Source organism: Cottoperca gobio, chromosome 12 (genome assembly GCF_900634415.1).
Source record: "Cottoperca gobio chromosome 12, fCotGob3.1, whole genome shotgun sequence".
Taxonomy (NCBI): Eukaryota; Metazoa; Chordata; class Actinopteri; order Perciformes; family Bovichtidae; genus Cottoperca; species Cottoperca gobio.
Window position 1 is genome coordinate 21,856,176 of NC_041366.1, and position 25,000 is coordinate 21,881,175.

Consider the following 25,000-nt stretch of genomic DNA (forward strand, 5'->3'; position numbering starts at 1 on the left):
GTAGTTTTTATCACGTGCGTGTTCGTGTGTGAGTTCTGCAGAAGTGTTTAAATAGTAAAGTTTAGTGATAGTCGTGTGCGTGTGTGTGTGTGTGTGTGTGCGTGTGTGTGTGTGTGTGTGTGTGTGTGCGTGTGTGTGTGTGAAGATAAATGAGATGTCATTATTCTGCACGAGTTGTGTGAGTTTGTAAACAGATGTCTTCAGATTTTTCATCGAGACTTTTCTCTGTTGTTTGATTCTTCGTTCATCGTGGAGGCAGCAGAGAGAAATAAAGTTTTCACGGGGAGGGTCCCTTTAACAGCAAAGCACTTCAGGTTCAGGATCTATTTATATTTTCTGTTGTGTTGTCTTTACAGCTGCAGGTCAGAGGTCCAACGTGAGACTCTGAAGTTGATCCTGCAGGTGTGAAAGTTACAATATTTGCTTGTAGCATGTAGTTTTTTATTCCACTGCATTTTATGTGACTGCAAATTCTTTTACAAACTAAACTTATGATTTCTGCTCATTAAATATGAAGCGTTGTCACAGATTTAACCGCCCAACAGTATAAAAATACTTTAAATGTGTCAAAGATCTTATAATATAATATATAATAATATAACTCTCACGTGGGCAGATTCTTCTACATTGAGTACTTTCACTTTAAGAACATTATTATAATCATACTTATGTACTTAGAAACAGTTTTACTTTCACTAAAGTATCTGCAGAACAGAAATGACCAGCAGGTGGCGTAAGTCGACATTTTCCCTTAATAATTTAAAGGTTTCAGATTAAATTAGGCTTCCTTATATGATTTAATATGCAGAAGAGAAACATGTCAGTCTTGTTTTACACTCGTAATGTATTAAAAGCTCCAGAGACGAACACTCTGCAGCCACAGGCACCACATGTGAAGTTCTCTTCAAGCATTCTGAAAGTTATTTGGGGATAAAACATTTAAATCAGCTTCACATTGTTCTCTGGTTTCTGTCTTCACAGTTTGTCATGTTCATCTTCTGCCTCTCATTGTTTGTGCAACAGCTCGTGCTCGTGTCCTCAGTGTGATAAACTGCAGCCTTGGAACAAAGGTTGTGAGGAAAGGAGGCTTCAAAAATGAGACTCGTCCGAGATCATTGCACTGAGAGGAAAAGGAAGTGAGAGAGAGAGCGCTGCAGACTCTTCACGTTTAAACAGAATTCAGAATGAATAACATTAACAGACGCATGACTAAACACACATGAATCCTAACATCCCCTCACTGTGGTGATTCATGTTTCATGTGTAATCTAACGTCGCCTGCAGCTCGTGATTAACATCTGAAATCTGTAGAAGCTGGAAGGCAGCGTGCAGAGCGACGCAGCTCTGAACAGGAAGAGCCAGTTTCCTCTCTTCTGCTCCGAGCTGAGACGTCAGGAAGCTCGGACGCTGAGAGATCCCAGGGCGTGATTCAGAGCTATACACATCCGCCTGTATAACCTGTAGATCAGGGGTGTCAAACATGCGGCCCGGGGGCCAAAACCGGCCCGCCAGAGGGTCCAGTCCGGCCCGCGGGATGACTTTGCAAAGTGTGAAAATGAGTTGTTTTGATCATAAAGTAAAATGCTGTTCCAGATACCTGCGACTACATGTGTTGTGTCTTTGTAGACACACTGATCTGTACGTTGTAACGCACACGTGTGAATTATAAACTGATAATATTGTTGAACCTTTCTTTCTTAAGAAACGTCAGGTTGTTCATAATGTTTTGTAAAAAGATAGTTCATTAAATTTGAACATTTTCAGAATGTATGTTTTTGCACTAAAACAAAGGGAACATGTGGAGTTGTGGTTATTTACAGGTTGTAATGATGTTACTGGTCCGGCCCACTGCATGTGGCCCCTGAACTAACATGAGTTTGACCCCCCTGCTGTAGATAATCACTATTAGCCTCCGTCACTGCAGCAAACCGACACTTCTGCAGCTTTCAAAGGGTATTTAAAAAAAGAAGTATAATAAGAAGTGTGTGTAATCCCCTTTAATGTGTTAGAAACATGCACACAGGAATATTAAAACAATAACATGAAATGACTTTCTTCTGTGAGTGAGATGTCACCGTCTTCATCCTTCTGCAAAACAATAACACTCTTTAGTCCTAATTTGAAATTCCGTTTCAACAATAGGAATTACTATTACATAAAGGGTGTCGACGTCGTGCGCTGACCTTCACACCACAGCGCAGGAGCGGGGCTCCCTGAAGGGGTTGCTGCCTGTGGGGACCCCCACCAGCAGGGCGTCTCTGCCGGCGTTCTGCAGACAGTACTGCTGGAGCTCTGCAGCCGCCTGAGACACCTCCACACACACACACACACACACACACACACACACACACACACACACACACACAAAAATGTTGTTATATTATTATATGTTTTATAACATTAAACTATTATTACTCATGCATTAATGTAAAAGCAGGATTTTACTGTTGTAACTCAAAACCTTCACATTTCTTATTTAATAATCATCAAAACAGTTTCAATGAACTTTCTGTCAATCAACTCATCGTTTCAGCCGCACTTATAAGGAAACATCATATTTCATAAGCTCTTCGTGTGTTTCGTGTGCAACAATCTTCATTTGTAACTTGATTAAATGTACTTAGTTACTTTGCAACGGGCTCTTTATTAACAACTTGTAACGAGCTCAGAAGACAAAGCATGTCTGATGCTTGAGGAGGATTTTCTACAACCTGGCAACCTAAAAGTTATCAAAGGATCTATAAAGCACAAGTACATTATTCAACAACCGTTAATGAATAGAGCCATTAAGGAAGGTTTATACACTCTTCATAAAGGCTCATGTATACGGAACAATGGGATAAGATAAGACTGTATCTCCTCTGTACCTTGATTCTCTCCACGCTGGCCTCGAGCTTCAGTTGTTCCACCAGACGTCTCATGTTGGATAAATTGGAATTGGAGGTCATGTTGAAAAAGTGTCCTTCAGTCTTTGAACACAGGAGCTGACTGCACTGATGGGCAGAGAGACGCTGGAGGAGGAAGCGTGGCCGGGTCTCTTTCCAAAGGACCTCAGTCCACTTCACTGAGGAGACAAGGAGACATGGAAGCACGCTGACCTCCAACGTACCTTTGAAACTGTGTTAGTGCTGCAGTCTGTGCTCTGAAGCTGGAGTCACACAGATTACAGCGTTTTAAATAAAGCTTTTAGACGTTTGTTGTTTCTCTGAATCGTTGTTTCTTTGATTTCTGTGATGCTTAAAAGTTCCCCCCCCCCCCAGTGAAGAAAACAAACAGCTTCATCGTACTTCACTCAAGCTCTAAACTGGAGAGTGGAACAGAGAGAAAAACAGGACGAGAGGAAGAGGAAGTGAGGAGCGACAAAGGAAGTGGAGAAAGAGAAAGCGAGAGAGAAGGAATTATACTTATTTATACTCCTTTTCCACCTTTTATTTATACTTGTTATTGTTTTAGCACTGTTTTGGAAAAGTGCTATACAAATATAGTTATTATTATTATTATTATTATTATTAACTATACATTTATATAAATCCCCCTTATTTTATTATTATATTATATTGTTTGTGAGATTGTTTGTTCTTTAAGGCAAAAACATTGTATGACTCTGTTCACCTGTAGTGTGTACAACATGTATGACTCTGTTCACCTGTAGTGTGTACAACATGTATGACCCTGTTCACCTGTAGTGTGTACAACATGTATGACTCTGTTCACCTGTAGTGTGTACAACATGTATGACCCTGTTCACCTGTAGTGTGTACAACATGTATGACTCTGTTCACCTGTAGTGTGTACAACATGTATGACTCTGTTCACCTGTAGTGTGTACAACATGTATGACTCTGTTCACCTGTAGTGTGTACAACATGTATGACCCTGTTCACCTGTAGTGTGTACAACATGTATGACTCTGTTCACCTGTAGTGTGTACAACATGTATGACTCTGTTCACCTGTAGTGTGTACAACATGTATGACTCTGTTCACCTGTAGTGTGTACAACATGTATGACCCTGTTCACCTGTAGTGTGTACAACATGTATGACTCTGTTCACCTGTAGTGTGTACAACATGTATGACTCTGTTCACCTGTAGTGTGTACAACATGTATGACCCTGTTCACCTGTAGTGTGTACAACATGTATGACCCTGTTCACCTGTAGTGTGTACAACATGTATGACCCTGTTCACCTGTAGTGTGTACAACATGTATGACTCTGTTCACCTGTAGTGTGTACAACATGTATGACTCTGTTCACCTGTAGTGTGTACAACATGTATGACCCTGTTCACCTGTAGTGTGTACAACATGTATGACTCTGTTCACCTGTAGTGTGTACAACATGTATGACTCTGTTCACCTGTAGTGTGTACAACATGTATGACTCTGTTCACCTGTAGTGTGTACAACATGTATGACTCTGTTCACCTGTAGTGTGTACAACATGTATGACTCTGTTCACCTGTAGTGTGTACAACATGTATGACCCTGTTCACCTGTAGTGTGTACAACATGTATGACCCTGTTCACCTGTAGTGTGTACAACATGTATGACTCTGTTCACCTGTAGTGTGTACAACATGTATGACTCTGTTCACCTGTAGTGTGTACAACATGTATGACTGTTCACCTGTAGTGTGTACAACATGTTTGACCCTGTTCACCTGTAGTGTGTACAACATGTATGACCCTGTTCACCTGTAGTGTGTACAACATGTTTGACCCTGTTCACCTGTAGTGTGTACAACATGTATGACTCTGTTCACCTGTAGTGTGTACAACATGTATGACCCTGTTCACCTGTAGTGTGTACAACATGTGTGACTCTGTTCACCTGTAGTGTGTACAACATGTGTGACCCTGTTCACCTGTAGTGTGTACAACATGTGTGACTCTGTTCACCTGTAGTGTGTACAACATGTATGACCCTGTTCACCTGTAGTGTGTACAACATGTATGACTCTGTTCACCTGTAGTGTGTACAACATGTATGACTCTGTTCACCTGTAGTGTGTACAACATGTATGACCCTGTTCACCTGTAGTGTGTACAACATGTATGACCCTGTTCACCTGTAGTGTGTACAACATGTATGACCCTGTTCACCTGTAGTGTGTACAACATGTATGACCCTGTTCACCTGTAGTGTGTACAACATGTATGACTCTGTTCACCTGTAGTGTGTACAACATGTATGACCCTGTTCACCTGTAGTGTGTACAACATGTATGACTCTGTTCACCTGTAGTGTGTACAACATGTATGACCCTGTTCACCTGTAGTGTGTACAACATGTATGACCCTGTTCACCTGTAGTGTGTACAACATGTATGACCCTGTTCACCTGTAGTGTGTACAACATGTATGACCCTGTTCACCTGTAGTGTGTACAACATGTATGAGTGTTACAATACATATCTCTAAAGGAGCTTTTCTCTAAAGGAGCTTTTTCTCACACTCTTCAGCAGAAGTCTCCACTTCAGCAGCACTTACATACACCAAACTTTCCACTTTCATTCCTCTCTATATTCTGAAGCTTTGTGCAGAGGGCTTTGTTCACATGTCATTGATATCAACAAAATGCAACACTAATTATGAACCTGTCTTTATCCAATGTTCACATTTCTGTTCTGGAAATGCAAATGAGCAAATGCCTCATTTGCATATTTAAACATAACATTTCAGAAAACTTGTAATATAAAAAATAATTGTCTTGATGTAAGTAATGAACTGGGGAAGTTTCATGCTGATATGTATTAGTTAAAAATATGTTTACCCATGTCTCCTCTTAAATGAGTTCATAGGCTCTGCGCATGCGCATGTCTGGGCTGCCTGAAAGTGCTGTGAAACGTCGTGCTGCAGCTCAGCTGTAAATACGAGCATTAATGCAGCTCTCAGCAGAACTGAGAGCCACATGGCTAATGGACTACAACACCTGCTGCGGCTCGTGCCCTCATTGGTCTGCAGGTGATTAACAGGACATGAACTACAAGACAACAACACTTAAAGCTGTCAAACCTGCAGGACTGTCGAATAAAAAGCGGAGGCTTTAGCAGACATGGTGGAGGTATTTACCGGCCGCGCAATCCTGAATAAAGACGGGGATTTAGTGGATCCCGAAGAGGCGTTGAGGAATAAAGTGGTGGGGATCTACTTTTCTGCAGGATGGTGTCCGCCGTGTCGAGACTTCACACCCATCCTGTGCGATTTCTACACGGAGTTGGTGGAAGACAGTGAACCTCCAGCTCAGTTTGAAATAGTTTTTGTGTCCTCTGACAAGTCTGCGGACGACATGGTTGAGTATTATCACGACATGCACGGAGACTGGCTGGCTCTGCCCTGGACGGATGACTACAGGCAGTAAGTATTCAGATCTAACGAGAACTCGGTGCAAGTTTGGTTATTTCATTTAAAGTGCAGGAAAGTACGGAAGCCCTGAAAGGCCACGGTTCAAACCTTATTAATAATTGTTTGTTGCCTTGATAATAAGTTATTTTTATTAGTTTTGTGTTATTTATGTCGGTATCTGGAATTTAAAATATATATATTTCGAGATAATGTGTAATTTATTATTATGAAATTGTTTTCTTGTGATCTGAAATTATATTAATTATTATATATAATTATATTAATACTAAATAATGTAATTATATTATTATATTTATAAATAATGTAATTATATAATTATATCGAGAACATTTTGTGATCTAGGAAAATAATGACATTAATAACTTCAACTCCTTAAAATAAAATGTTTGAATCTTGGCCCTTTAGGGCTTCCGTACATGTTTACACATGTTCAACTTAATATAATACTTTAAAAACACGTTCAGTTGCCCTTGATTGTGTTTTAATTTGATTAATATCTTCTTAGGATTTAACACTACAGCTCATTAGTCTGTTATATAAATGCTTTGCAGGGATTAAGGTCACGTGCAGGACAGAGAAGTGTCTCACAGCTGAGAGGCACTTTAAGATTTCATTTACATGTTCTGGTTTATTTAAATATTAATATTTATTATATTTATATATAAATTAATTGCTTGGATTTGAAAATGTTATAAAATGGAGAAACCGTCCAGAAGTGACGTCCTCAGATCGACAGTTCGTCCCCGAAACATTCAGTTTACAATGATAAGAGGAAGAAAACCATCAGAAAGTTACATTTTAAAGCAAAACTGTGAAATATGTTCTGCTTCCATCTCGTGAAATGATCGTGAACAGAAGAACTTTTTGGTTTTTGGGCTGACGGTCGGATAAAACAAGTAATTTAAAGTTTTCACTATTTACTGACATTTTTAGAAACAAAAAGATAAATTGAGAAGGTCAAAGGTCAAAGTGACACCCATTAGTTAATGCTTTTATTATTTTATTTTATTTAGTTTGCACACAGATGAGATGCATGAAGTCAAGAAGAGGAAACTAAACAAACTCCGCTTATTGTTCATTGATTCTGAACGACGGCCCCTGTATGAAAGGTGCAGTATCAATAAAGTTTATTATTTTGTATAAGAAGAACTTTATTTATATACAGCTGGGTAGGTTCAGTCGTTCAGAATCAATAAACATTCATCCAAAACACACACACACACACACACACACACACACGGATTAAACGACTGCCGTTGAATATAAAAGAACATTATTTCTCTGAGAAGTAGACGTTGAACGATTGCATATAATGTAAATATTAAGTATGTCAGATTTGTTTCTTTGCACCACACACACACAAACACACACACACACACACACACGCGCACACACACACACCACGTGTAAAGTGCTTGCTTGGTGACGTAGAAGCGGGTCCAGCTGTGTGTGTTTCTAATGAAGTCTTCTCTCTTTCCTCTCAGTGAGTTGAAGCAGCGCTACCAAATCACAGCGGTGCCCAAACTGGTGATCGTGAAGGAGAACGGCGCCGTGATCACGGACAAGGGCAGGAAACAGATCCGGGAGCGAGGCCGGGCCTGCTTCAGGTCCTGGCTGGACGCCGCGGAGATCTTCCAGAACTTTAAGGGATAGAAAACACGGCAACCTGCTGCAGCCAGAACTAAACCAAAGTTAATTGAATATTTCTAAGTTTAGTGTTCAGACGATGATTAAAGAGCAAAATTCTGCTTATTTATTCCGATTTTTCTTCTCAAATTCTGGATTCTTTGACTTTTTTAAGAACTCTAGAATCCTTCAAATGTAACTATCGAGAAGGAAAATCAAACTTTATTTGATTTGCTCACAAGTCCTGCTTTGAGGGGTTTATATTTAAGCGTGTCGGAGCACTGCTGGAAACATCCTATGCATTAAGACAAACCTCAGGCGAGTCCTTCGTGCTTCAAATGTGAAAAATGCTTTTAGGAAATTCTGCTTTTAATACGAATAAGAGAAGCCGGCTCCTGTAGTTTATCAGAAACCATAATGTTCTTTAATGTGCACCAAATAAACCTGCAGTCCATCTTTCTCTCCTTGAGTATATTTAAAGTTTGACTTGTAGTTCTACTTTGAGCTGCCTGTATATTTTTGTATTTTTATTTTATATGAGTTATTAAAATATAAATATATATTCTGGGATTATTGTCATCTGTTTTCACTTTTCCGTTGGGAGTCTCTGTGTGTGCGTTTCGTGTTTAATGAACCCCCGCGGCCTCGTTAAGATGCAGAAAGCTCGGAGGACAAAGTTTCCAACACTTTCACTTAATTGGTCCTAATTGGCTTTTTCCCCCTCGTGCATTGTGACTGCAGCTCTCACCTCGTTTAGCTTTATTATACGTTTAATGTAGAAATGCATCATAATCAACATGACTCCACAGTAAAACATATAAATATTATTGATGTAAATTTACCAAGTAAAATGAATGAATTGATTAAAATATAATAATAATGCTGGTCCACTAACATCTGTAACATGTTTTAGTTGTTTCTTCTTCATGTTCACAAAGTTCACATTCGTTATTGGATCAATGTGGAACTTTGGGAGAAATCTACTTTAGTTTTAAAGCTTCTTAGAAAAAGTTGTTCAATAAACAATTTAAATGTGATGCATTGAAAGAAAGAAGGAAGTTAAATTACAGGAGAGAAGCAACGATAAAAAATCAAGTTTCTTCAGTTAACTAAACAGAAAATAGCCAAAATGTCATTTAACTACTTGAATCACTGCAAAAAAAAAGAATATAGTTGAACTATCTTTTAATTCCATGTAGTTCCATGTAAAATGCTGCAAGTCTTCATAGAGCGCCGGGCGCCAGGAACACACCAGGCTGCAGATGTTGCTTCTCCTCCGCTCCTTCATCAGGACTCGGAGGACATCACTGAATAATATGATGCAACTCCTCAAAGTGGAGCAGAGGGATGGAAAATGACGCCTGTAAGTGAACGTCATTAACCTTTGAATCATTTATTCCTCTGCTGCGCTTTAGTACACATTGCAGTTCCACACCCCACCGCGCGGGGGCGCTGTTTAGTCATTTATGAGAATATGACGTTTGAATTGTCTCAACTTTACCAACATTTAGAGTGTTATTATATGCCTTATCATTTATATCACGCTTTATCCAGGGGTCTTTTAGAAAATATAATAATATACACTGTACGCACAGTTTAATGTCGGCTCATTGTTTACACATTTACAACTACTGCACTAAAGTACAATTTTGAGGTACTTACATTTTACTGCAGTGTTTCCACTTAATGCTACTTCATACGTCTACTCCTAATTACTGTACTTTTTACTTTGTTTGATAACTTTAGTTACTTTGTTTTACAGTTTAATAATGAGCTACCCAGCTGTATATAACTAAAAGTTATTATACAAAATAATATTATAATATTTATACTGCACTTTCATACAGGGGGTGTCGTTCAAAAAGAGGCAGAACATAGCATGAACATGGAAACTCAGAATAACATAATATGTACAAGATATAAATAAAACAAAGGAAGAATTACTCAAATAAAATGCTGAATAAATATGTCACAGAGATTGTTATGATTTATTAAAAATAACCTCAATAATGATATAATAATATACATTATTCTGAAACACTTTAACTACATGTTAATGCGAACACTTCTGTACTGTTCCTTAAAGTATGTCTTCTCTTTCACTTCTTCCACCACTGTGTGACGGTAATGAGGTAATTACATCACGAGTCACACAATGATCCTCCAGCTGTCATCCTCATCATCATATCCAGGGATGAAGAACATTTTCATTTGGTATCTGCTTCCTGTCTGCTGCAGTTGGAGCCCCCACCCTGCTGCAGTTGGAGCCCCCACCCTGCAGAGACTTCATGTATGTGGACTTCACATGGATGTCAGTCAGTCGGACTTGTTGTTGCTTCAGGAGTGAAAGGCAGGAGTGTTTCCTGTGAGTCCACTAACAAGGCTGTCTTTATGCGCGAGCGGGGCGGGGAGGGGTGGACCGGCGGACCCTGCACGGAGAGCGCGCTCCTGTCAAGTTCACCACGGTAACACACAGAACTTCCGCTAGAAACCTTCAAAATAAAACCAATATGACTGATTATATGGAAACTTTTAAAGCTCATGATGAGGTGGAGAGCAGCTCAGAACATATACTCAAGTACTGAACTTCACATGTGAGGTACTTCAGATCAACAATACACAATATAATCAATAAGTAAATTATGATTTTATTATATCTTTAAGACTTTATTTACTCACAGGCAGCAGCCATCTACAAAAGATGTAGGCCTACTTTTACTTGTAACTAATTATTTCTTCCACCACTGACAACAACAACAATGTGTAAGGTTCATAAACATTTCCATTTCTTACAGATGCACTAAATGGACTTTAGAAAATAACAAACATATGGCACTTCTCATAGGCGCACATCATTTAAAAGAAGAGTATCTTGTCTCTCAGTCGAATAAAAGATGGAGATTAATGGAGAGACATCGACGATTGATTCCATGTTGAATTTAAAATGTTGATATGCTGGGAATACTTGGCAATATGGATGCACATCTCTCACAAAATAATAAACAAGTATATAGCCAATAACATTAATAATAATATGAATGAATATAATATAATATATATACACTGGGAGTTCAGGTGTGACTGTGACACATAGGCTTATTGTCGAATGCAATCATTGTCTGCTCTGGCGTTACGATTCAAACCTGTACCCCTGGTGAATCTGGTAAAACTCCAGCATCATGAAACAGGCAGTAAACATCAGTTTAAACTCTACTACTACTCTACTTTAAGCTCTAAACTTAATAACCGTGAGACTCAAAATGTGTTTATTTATGATAAAATGGCGTTTCAGGGTTAGGGCTGCAACCAACGATTGTTTTCATTATCGATTAGTCTGCTGAAAATTTTCTCATTTAATCGTTTGGTCAGTAAAATGTTAGAAAATTCAGTTTAATATGATATAAAACAGAAAAGGAGGCTGAAAACTGCATTTTTACATACACATTTACTCAAACGACGAATCACTTATTTTTCTGCCGCTCGACTAATCGACGATTAGTCGACTAATCGTTGTATGCAGTATACTAGTTTTATTTTGAAGGCGGGCCCTGCCGTGTTCCGGTGGTCTTCTCCCTCTCTTATGCTTCACGCTCCTCCGCGGTACAAGAAGCGCTCACACCCGCTCCTGCTCTCCGCATGTGTCGGCTGTGGACCGGAGGAGGACCGGAGGAGGGCTGCCTGCAGGGACGGGACCTCAGCACCGGGACTAGAGCAAAGAAAGCTCCACGCGGGATGGAGCCACGCGACGACTGCTGCAACAAGAGGTAAGTTGTCCGCGTGAGAGTGCACGTGAACACTGTAAACTAACAGATGTGGCAGTGCTGAGAGCTGAAATGTAAAATACATATCATCACAAAACGTGAATAGTTCGCTTGTGATGAATTCGTGGTCGTAATGTTCACCTCTCTCAAGGTTTCTGTGTTTATGGGATGTAATCCAGCGACTTTTACTGAGAGATATTGGAAAAAAAACTGCTTTTAATTGTAATTAAATCAACTATCTTTCTTCCCATAATGCACTTTATGGACTATAAAAGCAAATACATGTCTAAATGTGAGTTTAACTTGCTGCTCTGTGGGTTTAAGTTGCTTGCTTGTTTTCACTGCGAGGTTTTTATCATCCATTGAGTGGATTCTCACTTTTCTGACATATTTAATATAAATGAAACAGTTTATAAGTAGATTATATAGATTATAAAAGCAGCCAGTGTATCAATCTGTGACTCATGTTTTAGGTCACATGAAAGCAAAAAACCGCCCACAATCATTTTTGGTGAGTACACCCAAATAATACAATTACATCCACTCAGTGAAAGTGCTTCTTTTCCACACACACACACACACACACACACACACACACACACACACACACACACACACACACACACACACACAGTATGCAGCAGACTGAGCGAGCTGCAGGTTTTTATCAAGAAAATGGTTGTAATCCTGCTTAGTGCACTCACTAACAGGCACCACAGCACCCTGAAACACTTGGTTTGCAAGCTGGCAGCGTTGTTTTTCTCATATTGGAAGAATGAAACTGGAGATTACGTGGGATTTGAGGTTGTTTATCCAGCAGAGAAGAGAGTGCACACATACGAGCTGCATGTGCCTTTACCCCATACGAGTGATTAACTGGAAAACAATAGTGATGATGTGATACTGGATGACAAGTATGTGCTTCATATGCCTGGGAGATAGAGTTGCCCCCCTTTTTGATTAGATGCTCGATACATGTGCGTGTCCTCACTTTGTGTTGCCGTGCAGGCCGCCGGCACTCTCATGTTTCACAGATCAGATAACAGGAATCTTGCAGGACATTTTGATGCTCGTGCCTGCAGCGTATTGACACATGTGATGGTGTTACAGTTGCCCTTGCTCAGTTAGATAATGCCGCTTTATAAAACAAAATCAATTAGATTATTGAATGGAGAGCTTATGAACGGCACTGAAGGCTGTGTTGCCTTGAGGGTCGACTGTCAGCTTCACTCACGTAGCCCGGTGTTCTCATCAGCAGAGGGTTCAGCCGTACCGCTGTAAACATACAAAATAAACGCCGCACACCTTTGCGTGCACAGCCGAGAGATGGTGCGGATGTTAATGTGTGTTGGTTAACAGGGAGTAGAGGGAAGTAATGAGCTCTGGCCCTCTCTGATCTCGGCTCGCACTTGTTAGCGTCTTTCACAAGTCATTTGCCAAGAACATTTCCGTCGGATAATGTTGCACAAGAGGCGAGAATATTGCAAAAGGTGATGATGTGCAAATAACTGCGACGGTGTTGCAGGTGCAAAGGAACAGATTTGTTTTGTTTGCCATCTGTATAATCAGCTGTTCATACATTTCCACTTGTAAACTCACTGTCAGCTACGGTGACACGGGGAGTGTCTCAGATTTATTGTATTGCACCATAATTACGCAGATGAGCTGAATTGTATCGTGGTTTTTCATTGTTTTACAGAGCGCCCACTAATCTCTCTTTCCGCACAGACGTACTGTTATAGCACTTTGTAGAATTGGTTTATGGAGGAGATAAATCTGTTTATGTGACTCCTATAGGCATGAAAATAAACGTTTGTGGTCATTTCTTCTGTCTTTAAATGCTAACAAAGCTCATCTCCATATTCTTGACCAATATTTAAGACAATAAACAACATAACGTAACAATCAACAATATATTCAAGACTCTTTAACGTACATTTGACCTCCGATTAAGCTCCATATTTCATTTTAGGATTGACCGGTGCACAGAAGTGCTGCAATTCACTGTCCAGGACACAGTTGGTGTCAGAGACAATATATAATTTTAATGAATATGCTAATATGTTATCAGGGTGGGCTGAGTCAGAGAGTTTATCAAGGTTGGTGGAGCAGTTTTGACAAACACTTGTACCATGAAGTAATACAATGATGTAGAACAAAAGAAGAATGTGTCTTCTCATCCCAAAAGAAGGCAACGGGTAGGAAGTCTTTTTTATACATTAAAACATAACCTAAACAATTTGTTTAGTAAAATTCACCTCTTAAACCTTAAGCTCCTGCACGTTATTTTGTTTGTTCCATTTGCGGTCAGTGGATATGTTCAGTAGCATTGATGATTATATTAAATATCGATAGGTCACTGTAGGTCACTGTAGGTCACTGTAGTTCACTGTAGGTCACTGTAGGTCACTGTAGGTCACTGTAGGTCACTGTAGGTCACTGTATGTCACTGTAGGTCACTGTAGGTCCCTGTATGTCACTGTAGGTCACTGTAGGTCACTGTATGTCACTGTAGGTCACTGTAGGTCACTGTAGGTCACTGTAGGTCACTGTAGTTCACTGTAGGTCACTGTAGGTCACTGTATGTCACTGTAGGTCTCTGTAGGTCACTGTAGGTCACTGTATGTCACTGTAGGTCACTGTATGTCACTGTATGTCCCTGTAGGTCACTGTAGGTCACTGTAGGTCACTGTATGTCACTGTAGCTCACTGTAGGTCACTGTATGTCACTGTATGTCACTGTATGTCACTGTAGCTCACTGTAGGTCACTGTATGTCACTGTAGGTCACTGTAGGTCACTGTAGTTCACTGTAGGTCACTGTAGGTCACTGTATGTCACTGTAGGTCACTGTAGGTCACTGTATGTCACTGTATGTCACTGTATGTCACTGTAGCTCACTGTAGGTCACTGTATGTCACTGTAGGTCACTGTAGGTCACTGTAGTTCACTGTAGGTCACTGTAGGTCACTGTATGTCACTGTAGGTCACTGTAGGTCCCTGTAGGTCACTGTATGTCACTGTAGCTCACTGTAGGTCACTGTATGTCACTGTAGGTCACTGTAGGTCACTGTAGGTCACTGTAGTTCACTGTAGGTCACTGTAGGTCACTGTATGTCACTGTAGCTCACTGTAGGTCACTGTAGGTCACTGTATGTCTTTGTATGTCACTGTATGTCACTGTATGTCTTTGTATGTCACTGTAGGTCCCTGTAGGTCACTGTATGTCACTGTAGGTCACTGTATGTCTTTGTATGTCACTGTATGTCACTGTAGGTCACTGTATGTCTTTGTATGTCCCTGTAGGTCCCTGTAGGTCACTGTAGGTCACTGTAGGTCACTGTATGTCACTGTAGGTCCCTGTAGCTCACTGTAGGTCACTGTAGGTCACTGTAGGTCCCTGTAGGTCACTGTAGGTCACTGTATGTCACTGTAGCTCACTGTATGTCACTGTAGGTCACTGTATGTCACTGTAGGTCACTGTATGTCTTTGTATGTCACTGTAGGTCACTGTATGTCTTTGTATGTCACTGTAGGTCACTGTAGGTCCCTGTAGGTCACTGTATGTCACTGTAGGTCACTGTATGTCACTGTAGGTCACTGTATGTCACTGTAGGTCACTGTATGTCTTTGTATGTCACTGTATGTCACTGTAGGTCACTGTATGTCTTTGTATGTCACTGTAGGTCACTGTATGTCTTTGTATGTCACTGTAGGTCACTGTATGTCTTTGTATGTCACTGTAGGTCACTGTAGGTCACTGTATGTCACTGTAGGTCACTGTATGTCTTTGTATGTCACTGTATGTCACTGTAGGTCACTGTATGTCTTTGTATGTCCCTGTAGGTCCCTGTAGGTCACTGTAGGTCACTGTAGGTCACTGTATGTCACTGTAGGTCCCTGTAGCTCACTGTAGGTCACTGTAGGTCACTGTAGGTCCCTGTAGGTCACTGTAGGTCACTGTAGGGGTTCAACTGTAGGTCACTGTATGTCACGGTAGCTCACTGTAGGTCACGTGTATGTCCACTTGTAGCTCACTGTAGCTCACTGTATGTCACTGTATGTCACTGTAGCTTCACTGTAGCTCACTGTATGTCACTGTAGGTCCCTGTAGCTCACTGTAGGTCACTGTAGGTCCCTGTAGGTCACTGTAGGTCACTGTATGTCACTGTAGCTCACTGTATGTCACTGTATGTCACTGTAGCCTCACTGTAGCTCACTGTATGTCCCTGTAGGTCCCTGGTAGGTCACTGTGTAGGTCACTGTAGCTCACTGTATGTCACTGTATGTCCACTTGGTAGCTCACTGTAGGGTCACTGTAGGTCACTGTATGTCACTGTAGCTCACTGTATGTCTTTGTAATGTCACTGTATGTCACTGTAGATCACTGTAGGTCACTGTAGGTCACTGTAGGTCACTGTACGTCACTGTACGTCACTGTATGTCACTGTAGCTCACTGTATGTCACTGTAGATCACTGTAGGTCACTGTAGGTCACTGTATGTCTTTGTATGTCACTGTATGTCACTGTATGTCACTGTATGTCACTGTAGGTCACTGTATGTCACTGTAGGTCACTGTAGGTCACTGTAGTTCACTGTAGGTCACTGTATGTCACTGTAGGTCACTGTAGGTCACTGTAGTTCACTGTAGGTCACTGTATGTCACTGTATGTCACTGTAGGTCACTGTATGTCACTGTAGGTCACTGTATGTCACTGTAGGTCACTGTAGGTCACTGTATGTCACTGTATGTCACTGTAGGTCACTGTATGTCACTGTATGTCACTGTAGGTCACTGTATGTCACTGTAGGTCACTGTATGTCACTGTAGGTCACTGTAGGTCACTGTAGGTCACTGTAGGTCTCTGTAGGTCACTGTATGTCACTGTAGGTCACTGTAGGTCTCTGTAGGTCACTGTATGTCACTGTAGATCACTGTAGGTCACTGTATGTCACTGTAGGTCACTGTAGGTCTCTGTAGGTCACTGTAGGTCACTGTATGTCACTGTAGGTCACTGTAGCTCACTGTAGGTCACTGTAGGTCCCTGTAGGTCACTGTAGGTCACTGTATGTCACTGTAGGTCACTGTAGGTCACTGTAGGTCTCTGTAGCTCACTGTAGGTCACTGTAGGTCACTGTAGCTCACTGTAGGTCTCTGTAGCTCACTGTAGGTCACTGTATGTCACTGTAGCTCACTGTATGTCACTGTATGTCACTGTAGGTCCCTGTAGTTCCTTTAGGTCCCTGTAGTTCCTGTAGGTCCCTGTAGTTCCTGTAGGTCACTGTAGGTCCCTGTAGGTCTCTGTAGGTCTCTGTAGGTCCCTGTAGTTCCTTTAGGTCTCTGTAGGTCCCTGTAGTTCCTTTAGGTCCCTGTAGGTCTCTGTAGGTCCCTGTAGTTCCTTTAGGTCCCTGTAGGTCTCTGTAGGTCCCTGTAGTTCCTTTAGGTCCCTGTAGGTCTCTGTAGGTCCCTGTAGTTCCTTTAGGTCCCTGTATTTCCTGTAGGTCCCTGTAGTTCCTGTAGGTCCCTGTAGGTCTCTGTAGGTCCCTGTAGGTCCCTGTAGGTCTCTGTAGGTCCCTGTAGGTCCCTGTAGGTCTCTGTAGGTCTCTGTAGGTCCCTGTGGAGAAGAGTGTCTGACTAATGTAATGTAAAATAGATAAATAGATATATATCTATTTATCTATAGATAAATAGATATAAATATATATATCTATAGATATATATCTATTTATCTATAGATATAGATATATATCTATACATATATATCTATATCTATAGATATATATCTATAAATATATATCTATAGATATAGATATAGATATATATCTATAGATATATATCTATATATATCTATCTATTTATCTATAGATATAGATATATATCTATAGATATATATCTATAGATATATATCTATATATATATCTATATCTATAGATATATATATATCTATCTATTTATCTATAGATATAGATATATATCTATAGATATATATCTATAGATATATCTATATCTATAGATATATATATATCTATAGATATATCTATATCTATAGATATATATCTATAGATATATCTATATCTATAGATATATATATCTATAGATATATATATCTATAGATATATATTTATAGATATATATCTATAGATATATATCTATAGATATATATCTATAAATACATATCTATAGATATAGATATGTATTTATAGATATATATATATATGTATATCTGTCTGTCTGTCTGTCTGTCTCTCCATTTTTCTATATTTCTATCTTTTTATTCTACTGTACATTTGCTGCTGTTGCAATGACCCATTTCCCCCATGGGGCCCATTAAAGTTTCATATGATACCATCTAACCTAACTGTGAAGAAATGGGAACACTTTGAGGACCAACGCAGAGAAAAGAAGGAGGGAGGAGAGGAGGGAGGAGGGAGGAGAGAAGGGAGCAGGGAGGAGAGGAGGGAGGAGAGAAGGGAGGAGAGGAGGGGGGAGAAGGAGGGAGGAGGAGGGTGGATGTTAACACGGGCCGCTTGTAGTGAAGTGGGGAGTGTAATGTGGTTTTTTTAAGGACCCTCCAGATGGCACGTCGACAGGAAGGTTCCGGGGAAACCGGCCCCTAATGAATGGGAGGGAGAATCACCTGAGGGGACAGGAGACATCAAAGAAACCTTTCTCTGCTCCTCTTGGCTCTCACTTTATACCCACTTCTTCATGTTCTCCTCTCACACTTAGCAGTTCCCCCCAGTAATCTGTGGGCATAGCTTCCCACACTCATTTTTAATGAATTTATCTTAATTAATCTCTCCTCTGCTCTCCTCTGCTCTCCTCGCTTTCCTCCCCAGAGGACATTCCTCATCTTTACAGTGCGATCGCTGCACGGCAGGTTCAGACACAGCCCTGACATTCACTGAGGCCAACATGCACATAAATGCATTAACACCCCCCCCCCCCCCCCCCCAGAGGCAGACACACAGGCAGTATAAACATGCATGCTTCTCTGGTTTATCAGGTTGTATGCAATGATCACAGAGGCCACATCCTTTAGATAGATGTTTAAAAGTGTAATGCATCCATGCACTCTGCTATAAGCTCGAGCATGTTCGAGTAGTGAGAAGTTTAAAACACCATAACAGCAGTTCTGCCTGTTTTTAGTCCCTTACATAAGCGCTAATCATTGATTTCCATTCATTACTGTATAATCTGAAAGTCTCTTAAAGCTGCAACAATTAGTGGACAAACCCATTAGTTGAAACTATTTTGATAAACAATTAATTGTTAAAGTAATTTTAATGAATTCTGTTTTATATCATATTAAAGTGAATTCTTGGATTTTTCACTATTTTCTAACATTTTATACACAAAGCCGACTTTCTTTAGTTGTGTCATGTGTGACATCACGTCTGCTGCTTCAGTGAGTGAACGTTCAGGACATCTCCTTTAACTCCACACATCAGCTCCTCATGCAGACACAGTGGGACGCTTCTGCTGGCTCTGGAGCAGCTTTGTTATAGAAGAACATAAAGATGTCGTCTGGGGTTATCTCAGCTTCGCTTTAAAGACTGAACATTATAAACAGAAAGTGTTACAATCCGGGGGGGGGGGGCAAATGTATGATTGTGTGACTAATAGTCAGGAGATCTTAAGTTATACTAGAGCTGTAGCAAAGGTAAACAAGAGTAACACCATAAAAACCTACAGTAGGCGTTGATTTATAGTTCAGCGTCGTGTTTCTCTCATTACTCGCATCATCGTGACACTCGACAGATTTATGGTTCATCATGGGCGGAGACGAGAGGCTCCTGGGCGGAGACGTGAGGCTCCTGGGGGGCACGTGCAGAAGGCTCCACCGCCTCCTGTGCACTTTATAGTTGTTTGGTCCTGTTCAGTTTAAGTGCTTTAATTCTTTCATTCACATTATGATATGAAGTTCAGCTCAGTTCATTACTGATTATGCAGTCGCCGTATGTTTGCAGAAGGTTTGCAGTGGGAATGGCTTTGCTATAAATCCTGCATTAGTTTTTTCATGTTTGACACCTTGTATACGTGTGACACTAAATCAATGGAGAGCCCCTTTAAACTGATTAGTCTTACAATGATTATGTAACTTTGGCAACTTAATGCAGATTGGATGTTCACTGTGATGGATTACACACCTCAAGCATGAGTCTGCTCACAGATTTTCATACATTTGCAGAGATTAAAGTAAAACAATGGCTCCCGGGAACAGAAGGGAAGAAATACTTTAAATAAACTCTTGAATCTGAAAGTGGTCGACAAATACGCAGTTAACGAGCTAAAAGATGCAAACACACTAAGATCCTTTAGAGCAGAGATATACTGTATATACTGTATCCTCTTCCTGCAATGTGTCTCTCCTTCACACACACTCACATCCTCTCATCTGCAAAGTGTGTGTGCCTTTGAATAGACCATATACTCTATGGCCTCAGGGCATTCATAGTTCTTTATATCTTGAATACATTACCTGCCAGCAGAGAGAACGGGCTCTTTAGATGCGACAGCCGGCCTGAGAAGCTACATTTGTCATGAGGGTCACAAGGTTGCTTCTCAAGTGCCTCAGATATTTAAAGGTTGATCCATGTAGGCTGTAGTGCACAGAGGAGCACACACACAGATAACCTGTCACCTGTGTGTGATATCTGCTGTACTAGTGCGACTAACAACCACAAATGAGACTGGCAGTAACCTCCTGCAGTTCCTCTCCTCTCACACCCCATTGTCCCTCATTTTGACAGATGAACACGGCGCTTTTGGTGTTATGAGGGTAACATTAATATTTTTTCTGCAAATGAAACGCATATTCCCACATAGATACACACTAATTGAGGCACACACACGAATGCCCCGTGGGCAGGAAGCTGCAGCAGGAGGGGAGGAAGTGATTTCCGAGTCCAGATGCTGCAGAGCTCTGTTTTGGAAACATCTCTGGCCGACGTTATAAATCATTCTCTTTGTCCTCTCCCTGTTTCTCTTCTTTATGACGGCTGATCATTTATTTCATCTCTCTGCCTCTGACCCTCTCTCACTCTCCTCCCTGCATCTCTCTTTCTGTTTCTAGCAGAGAGAGAATGAAATATGTGATAAGGGAGAAACCACATTTATCAGTTCTATCATCTCAGGAAGTGGAAGAAATGCATCGTCCGCCTCGTTGTCTCTGCTGGTAAACAAGCCCGACAGCGTTTGTGTTGCGTGTCGATTTATTACCTCTGATTCTTTCAGGGAAAGCGTTTCCATGAGATCTGTGATGGAGGGTGTGTCGCAACATTTAGGGTTGAAACAAAACTCGTCAGGTGCTGATGCTGTCAGAGATTAAACAGGAACTGTTCGATTTCATGTCGGGAGTTTTGTTTCTGTTGAGAAAAAAACGTTTTTACACTTCGGCGACAATGTTGTTTCAGTAGATAAGAATTAAAGGAGCACAAGTAGGAAACGACAGACTCCTGTTTCGACATCGCAGCACCTCCGCTCTGCAGCGAGGTGATTGGCAGGTTCACTGTCTTGTGTGTGTGTGTGTTTGTGTGTGTGTGTGTGTGTGTGTGTGAGAGTGTGTGAGAGTGTGTGAGAGTGTGTGAGCTCCGCCAAATGTGAAAATGATTTATCGCTCAATGTATCAGTTAAAGTAGCGAGACGTGTGTAACTGAGTAGAAGTACACAATCACAAATGAACTCATAAGACTCTTATACTCCTCTTATACGTATATAGTCAACATTATATTACTTGAGTCCATGTAAATTGTTACTATCAGGGAGGACTAGAGCTGCAACGATAGTCCTCAACAATAATCGGCAACTCTTTTGATCATTTATTAACCGTTAACGTAAGTTTTCATGTAAAAATGCTGTTTTCAGCGTCTCAAATGTGGAGATTTCCTGCTTTTGTTAGTTTTAAATTGTATTAAAGTGAATTATATTTGTGTTTTGGACTCAGAACAAGACATGTAAAGACTTTACTTTGGACTTTGAGAAACTGGGACGGCCATTGTTTTTGATATTTTACAGACAAAATGATTTTAGCAGGAATAAGTAAAAGTGATGTTTGTCTTTCTGTCCTGACTGAGGCGTACTGTACTTTAAAAAATGCAAAGTCGTGCATTTGTTGCCCAATAGAAATGCATAGTGACCTTCACAATGTCAGAACTAAGTGCTTTAATTAGTTTGAATGGCTTGTGGTTCACTGGCGTCCGTGCCAAGGTGTAGTTTGTTGCAGGAAAGTCAAAGTCATCTGGGAGAAGTGATGTAATTACTTGAAGGTTCCCAGTTTGTGGTCACATACAAGACCCACTGACCTGCTCACTCAGTACAAACTCCTGCTGCGCAGCCAAACATTGTCCAAAAGAAGGTTGTTCTTTGAAACTTTATTTGAAATGCAAAGTCGCCACAGAGACGAGATATGTGCGGCTGGATTTCAGATAAATCCAACATCTAGAATATCTCCATTTCTCGGAATTGTTAAGCCATTTTAAACGTCTTGGGAGTGTAAATGTCATATAACTTCTCATAAAATGCCTTCAGACCGTCTGAAATAAGAAGATTTTTTTCAAACTTAAAGATATTTAGGGGGAAATTAAATGGGAAAGTTAAAGGGTTACATTTGTGGATGCGTATAATGACCTCATGAGGATCTTTCCTGTCATTGAAAGCATGATACTCCGTCACAGCAGCCATATTTTGCTCTCACTCTCTCCTCAAACATTTCCTGAGTCGGCAGTGGAGGTCCTGCCGGAGAGACGCCCTGTCTCACCTGATTCAGCCGTCTGTTGGAGCACAGTCCAGTATTCACTGCTGCCACATACTAATCCTTTCATTAGGCTCGGCTTCAGGCAGCCGTGTCAAAGAGCTGACTGTGTGGGGAGGCAAGAGAGACCGAGGCTGATGCAGAGATACATTTACAGATACGTACTGTAACACTGAAGCAGCTTCCCATAAAAACACACATTTATATATATACATGCATACATACAGGGCTGGACTGGGATCAGTTACAACAGACCACTGTGACTGCAATATGTTTTCTCTGTATTTACTATTTTTATAGTCAATAGTTAATGGCACTTACAAAATCAATGTTATAGGAATACATCCTTAAAAAATTTTTTTTAATGTGTATATATAAAATAATATTTATTACATTTTATTTATTTTTATTTATTTTTATTTATTTTTTTAATCTTAATCATGAATTTTCCCAGGTGGGGAATCATTTCTCCGATTATTCCGACACCACATGAATGCAGCATGTCACATTAAGTCACCCGATGTGTCCCAGTTACTTTCCTCTGTATCCAATGAGAAAAAAAACTCACAATAACACACGGTCATCTGTACACATTTAAGCACACACCCTTGCGCTCTGCTTCATTTTCTCACACATCAGTGACAACTTTGTTTTCCAGGAGCTGCAGCGCTGAAGGAATGCTTTGTTTAAACCCCTTTGCCATCTTAAAGTAACATGTCAAAGTGTCCTGGCATGTTTCTGACTTTTTAATGACACAAGTAATGTTGATGCAGGTCAAGATGTTCCGAGTGATTGGATGACAAACATCTGCCCTTTCTGTTTTCTCTGTCAGGAAAACAACATGAGGAAACCGCCGCTCGCCACACAGGATTTGCTTTCTCATGAAACGCAGCATTTTTGCTCCCTCCGTCACGCTGCTTCACCCGGGCCGATGTGAGGAGGACACATGAGTCACGTATGAGTGAGACATGATGTAACAATGTTTGAGTCTAACAGCTGAACATGGAGCTAATTGGACGATTAGAAAAGCAGAACGTGTTTTTTCTCATGTGTTTTATCTGCCAATGACAAAACAATCTCAGGCGGTGGAGAAGCAATGACCTAATTTGGATGACATGACCTCACACTGATAAGTAGCCGGCCTCCTCGCTGGGTGATGGAACACAATCCCAAATGGACTCTTATCATCGTGCTGCAGTGTGTGAGGTTACATGATATTTCTGTGTGTTTTTTACTGTGAGTTTTGATGCTACATGCAGCGATGCTGCGCCGCGGACTGCTCGCTTGGGTCTCCCGTGTTGGAGGCGTGCTGGTGCTCCTCTGCTGCTCCCTGTCGCTGCTCTATGTGATGACCTGCAGTCCACCGCACTCCGTTGACCCTCCGCTGAGCCACGTTCTCCCCCGTGCTGGACCTAACCACGGCAGCCTGGGGGGCACAGGGCCGGGGCTTGGAGCAGGCGTAGGCGGGACAGGAGGAGCTGCTCAAAGCGGCAGACCCCCCGGTGTTCAATCTTATCAAGTGCTTCTCCAAGAGCGCGAGGAGCAGCACCGCCTCGACATCTCCTCCTTGAAGAAGCAGATATCTCAGCTCAAGGAGGCTTTGCAGGAGCGTAGCCAGCAGCTGAAAGGAGTGCAGGAGAGCCTGAAGAGGGTGGCCGGGGGCCCGGCAGAGGGACAGGAAGCTGGGGCTGGCTCGCAGGTCGGTGGGCTCGGGGAGGCTCAGGGAGTCAAGAGTCAGCAGGCAGACCTCCAGGAGTTCCTGCGCAGCCAGCTGTCGAAGGCCGAGGTGAGCGCCGGCACCAGGCTCCCCAGCGAGTACGCCTGTGGTGCCCTTTGAGAGTTTCACCCTGCAGAGGGTGTACCAGCTGGAGATGGGGCTGACGCGTCACCCCGAGGAGAAGCCTGTGAGGAAGGACAAGAGAGAGGCGCTGGGGGAGGTTCTGGAGACGGCCCTGAACACGCTCAACACGGCAGCAGCCCAGCAGAGTGCAGCGGAAAAGACTCAAACAAGCAAAGTGTACACACCGTCGGACTTCATAGAAGGTGAGAGCGCGTCATGCACAACATTTACAACTGGCACTATATTTTAAAGAGAATGCTGTATTATGTTTTCTGGTATCATAACGAGGAAATGTTCATTAACACATTTCACAAGTCGCAAAATGTCGATTTTCAACATAATTCTCATTCCTGTTGCATTAATGTGTGTGCTACATGTTCCTGCTACATTAATGTGTGTGTTACATGTTCCTGTTACATTAATGTGTGTGTTACATGTTCCTGTTACATTAATGTGTGTGTTACATGTTCCTGTTACATTAATGTGTGTGTTACATGTTCCTGTTACATTAATGTGTGTGTTACATGTTCCTGTTGCATTAATGTGTGTGTTACATGTTCCTGTTACATTAATGTGTGTGTTACATGTTCCTGCTGCATTAATGTGTGTGTTACATGTTCCTGCTGCATTAATGTGTGTGTTACATGTT

General features: G+C 41.2%; 3 protein-coding genes across 4 annotated transcripts in view; 2 read left to right on the forward strand and 1 right to left on the reverse strand.

Moving 5' to 3' along the window:
• Positions 1–1,927: 1,927 nt before the first annotated feature.
• On the reverse strand, positions 1,928–3,283 carry gng10 (guanine nucleotide binding protein (G protein), gamma 10). Of its 2 annotated transcripts, none has more exons than XM_029445451.1 (3): positions 2,868–3,283; positions 2,184–2,311; positions 1,928–2,085 (listed from the first exon to the last, which is right to left on the reverse strand). In XM_029445451.1, the coding sequence occupies exons 1-2, from the start codon at positions 2,946–2,948 to the stop codon at positions 2,186–2,188; spliced, it is 207 nt and encodes a 68-aa protein (XP_029301311.1). In that variant the 5' UTR covers positions 2,949–3,283; the 3' UTR covers positions 1,928–2,085; positions 2,184–2,185. The 2 variants fall into 2 exon arrangements, with proteins under 2 accessions (XP_029301311.1, XP_029301310.1); XM_029445450.1 differs by having other exon boundaries at positions 1,983–2,088.
• A 2,589-nt stretch (positions 3,284–5,872) lies between these two features.
• nxnl2 (nucleoredoxin like 2) lies at positions 5,873–8,565 on the forward strand. Its single transcript, XM_029444821.1, has 2 exons — positions 5,873–6,360; positions 7,854–8,565. The coding sequence occupies exons 1-2, from the start codon at positions 6,059–6,061 to the stop codon at positions 8,020–8,022; spliced, it is 471 nt and encodes a 156-aa protein (XP_029300681.1). The 5' UTR covers positions 5,873–6,058; the 3' UTR covers positions 8,023–8,565.
• Positions 8,566–11,630: 3,065 nt separating this feature from the next.
• Positions 11,631–25,000, forward strand: part of csgalnact1a (chondroitin sulfate N-acetylgalactosaminyltransferase 1a) — a 33,096-nt gene continuing 19,726 nt past the window's right edge. Inside the window, 3 exon segments of the mRNA XM_029445397.1 lie at positions 11,631–11,759; positions 23,344–24,333; positions 24,335–24,554. Of these exon segments, the coding sequence (XP_029301257.1) occupies positions 23,758–24,333; positions 24,335–24,554 (796 nt within the window). The 5' untranslated portion in view covers positions 11,631–11,759; positions 23,344–23,757.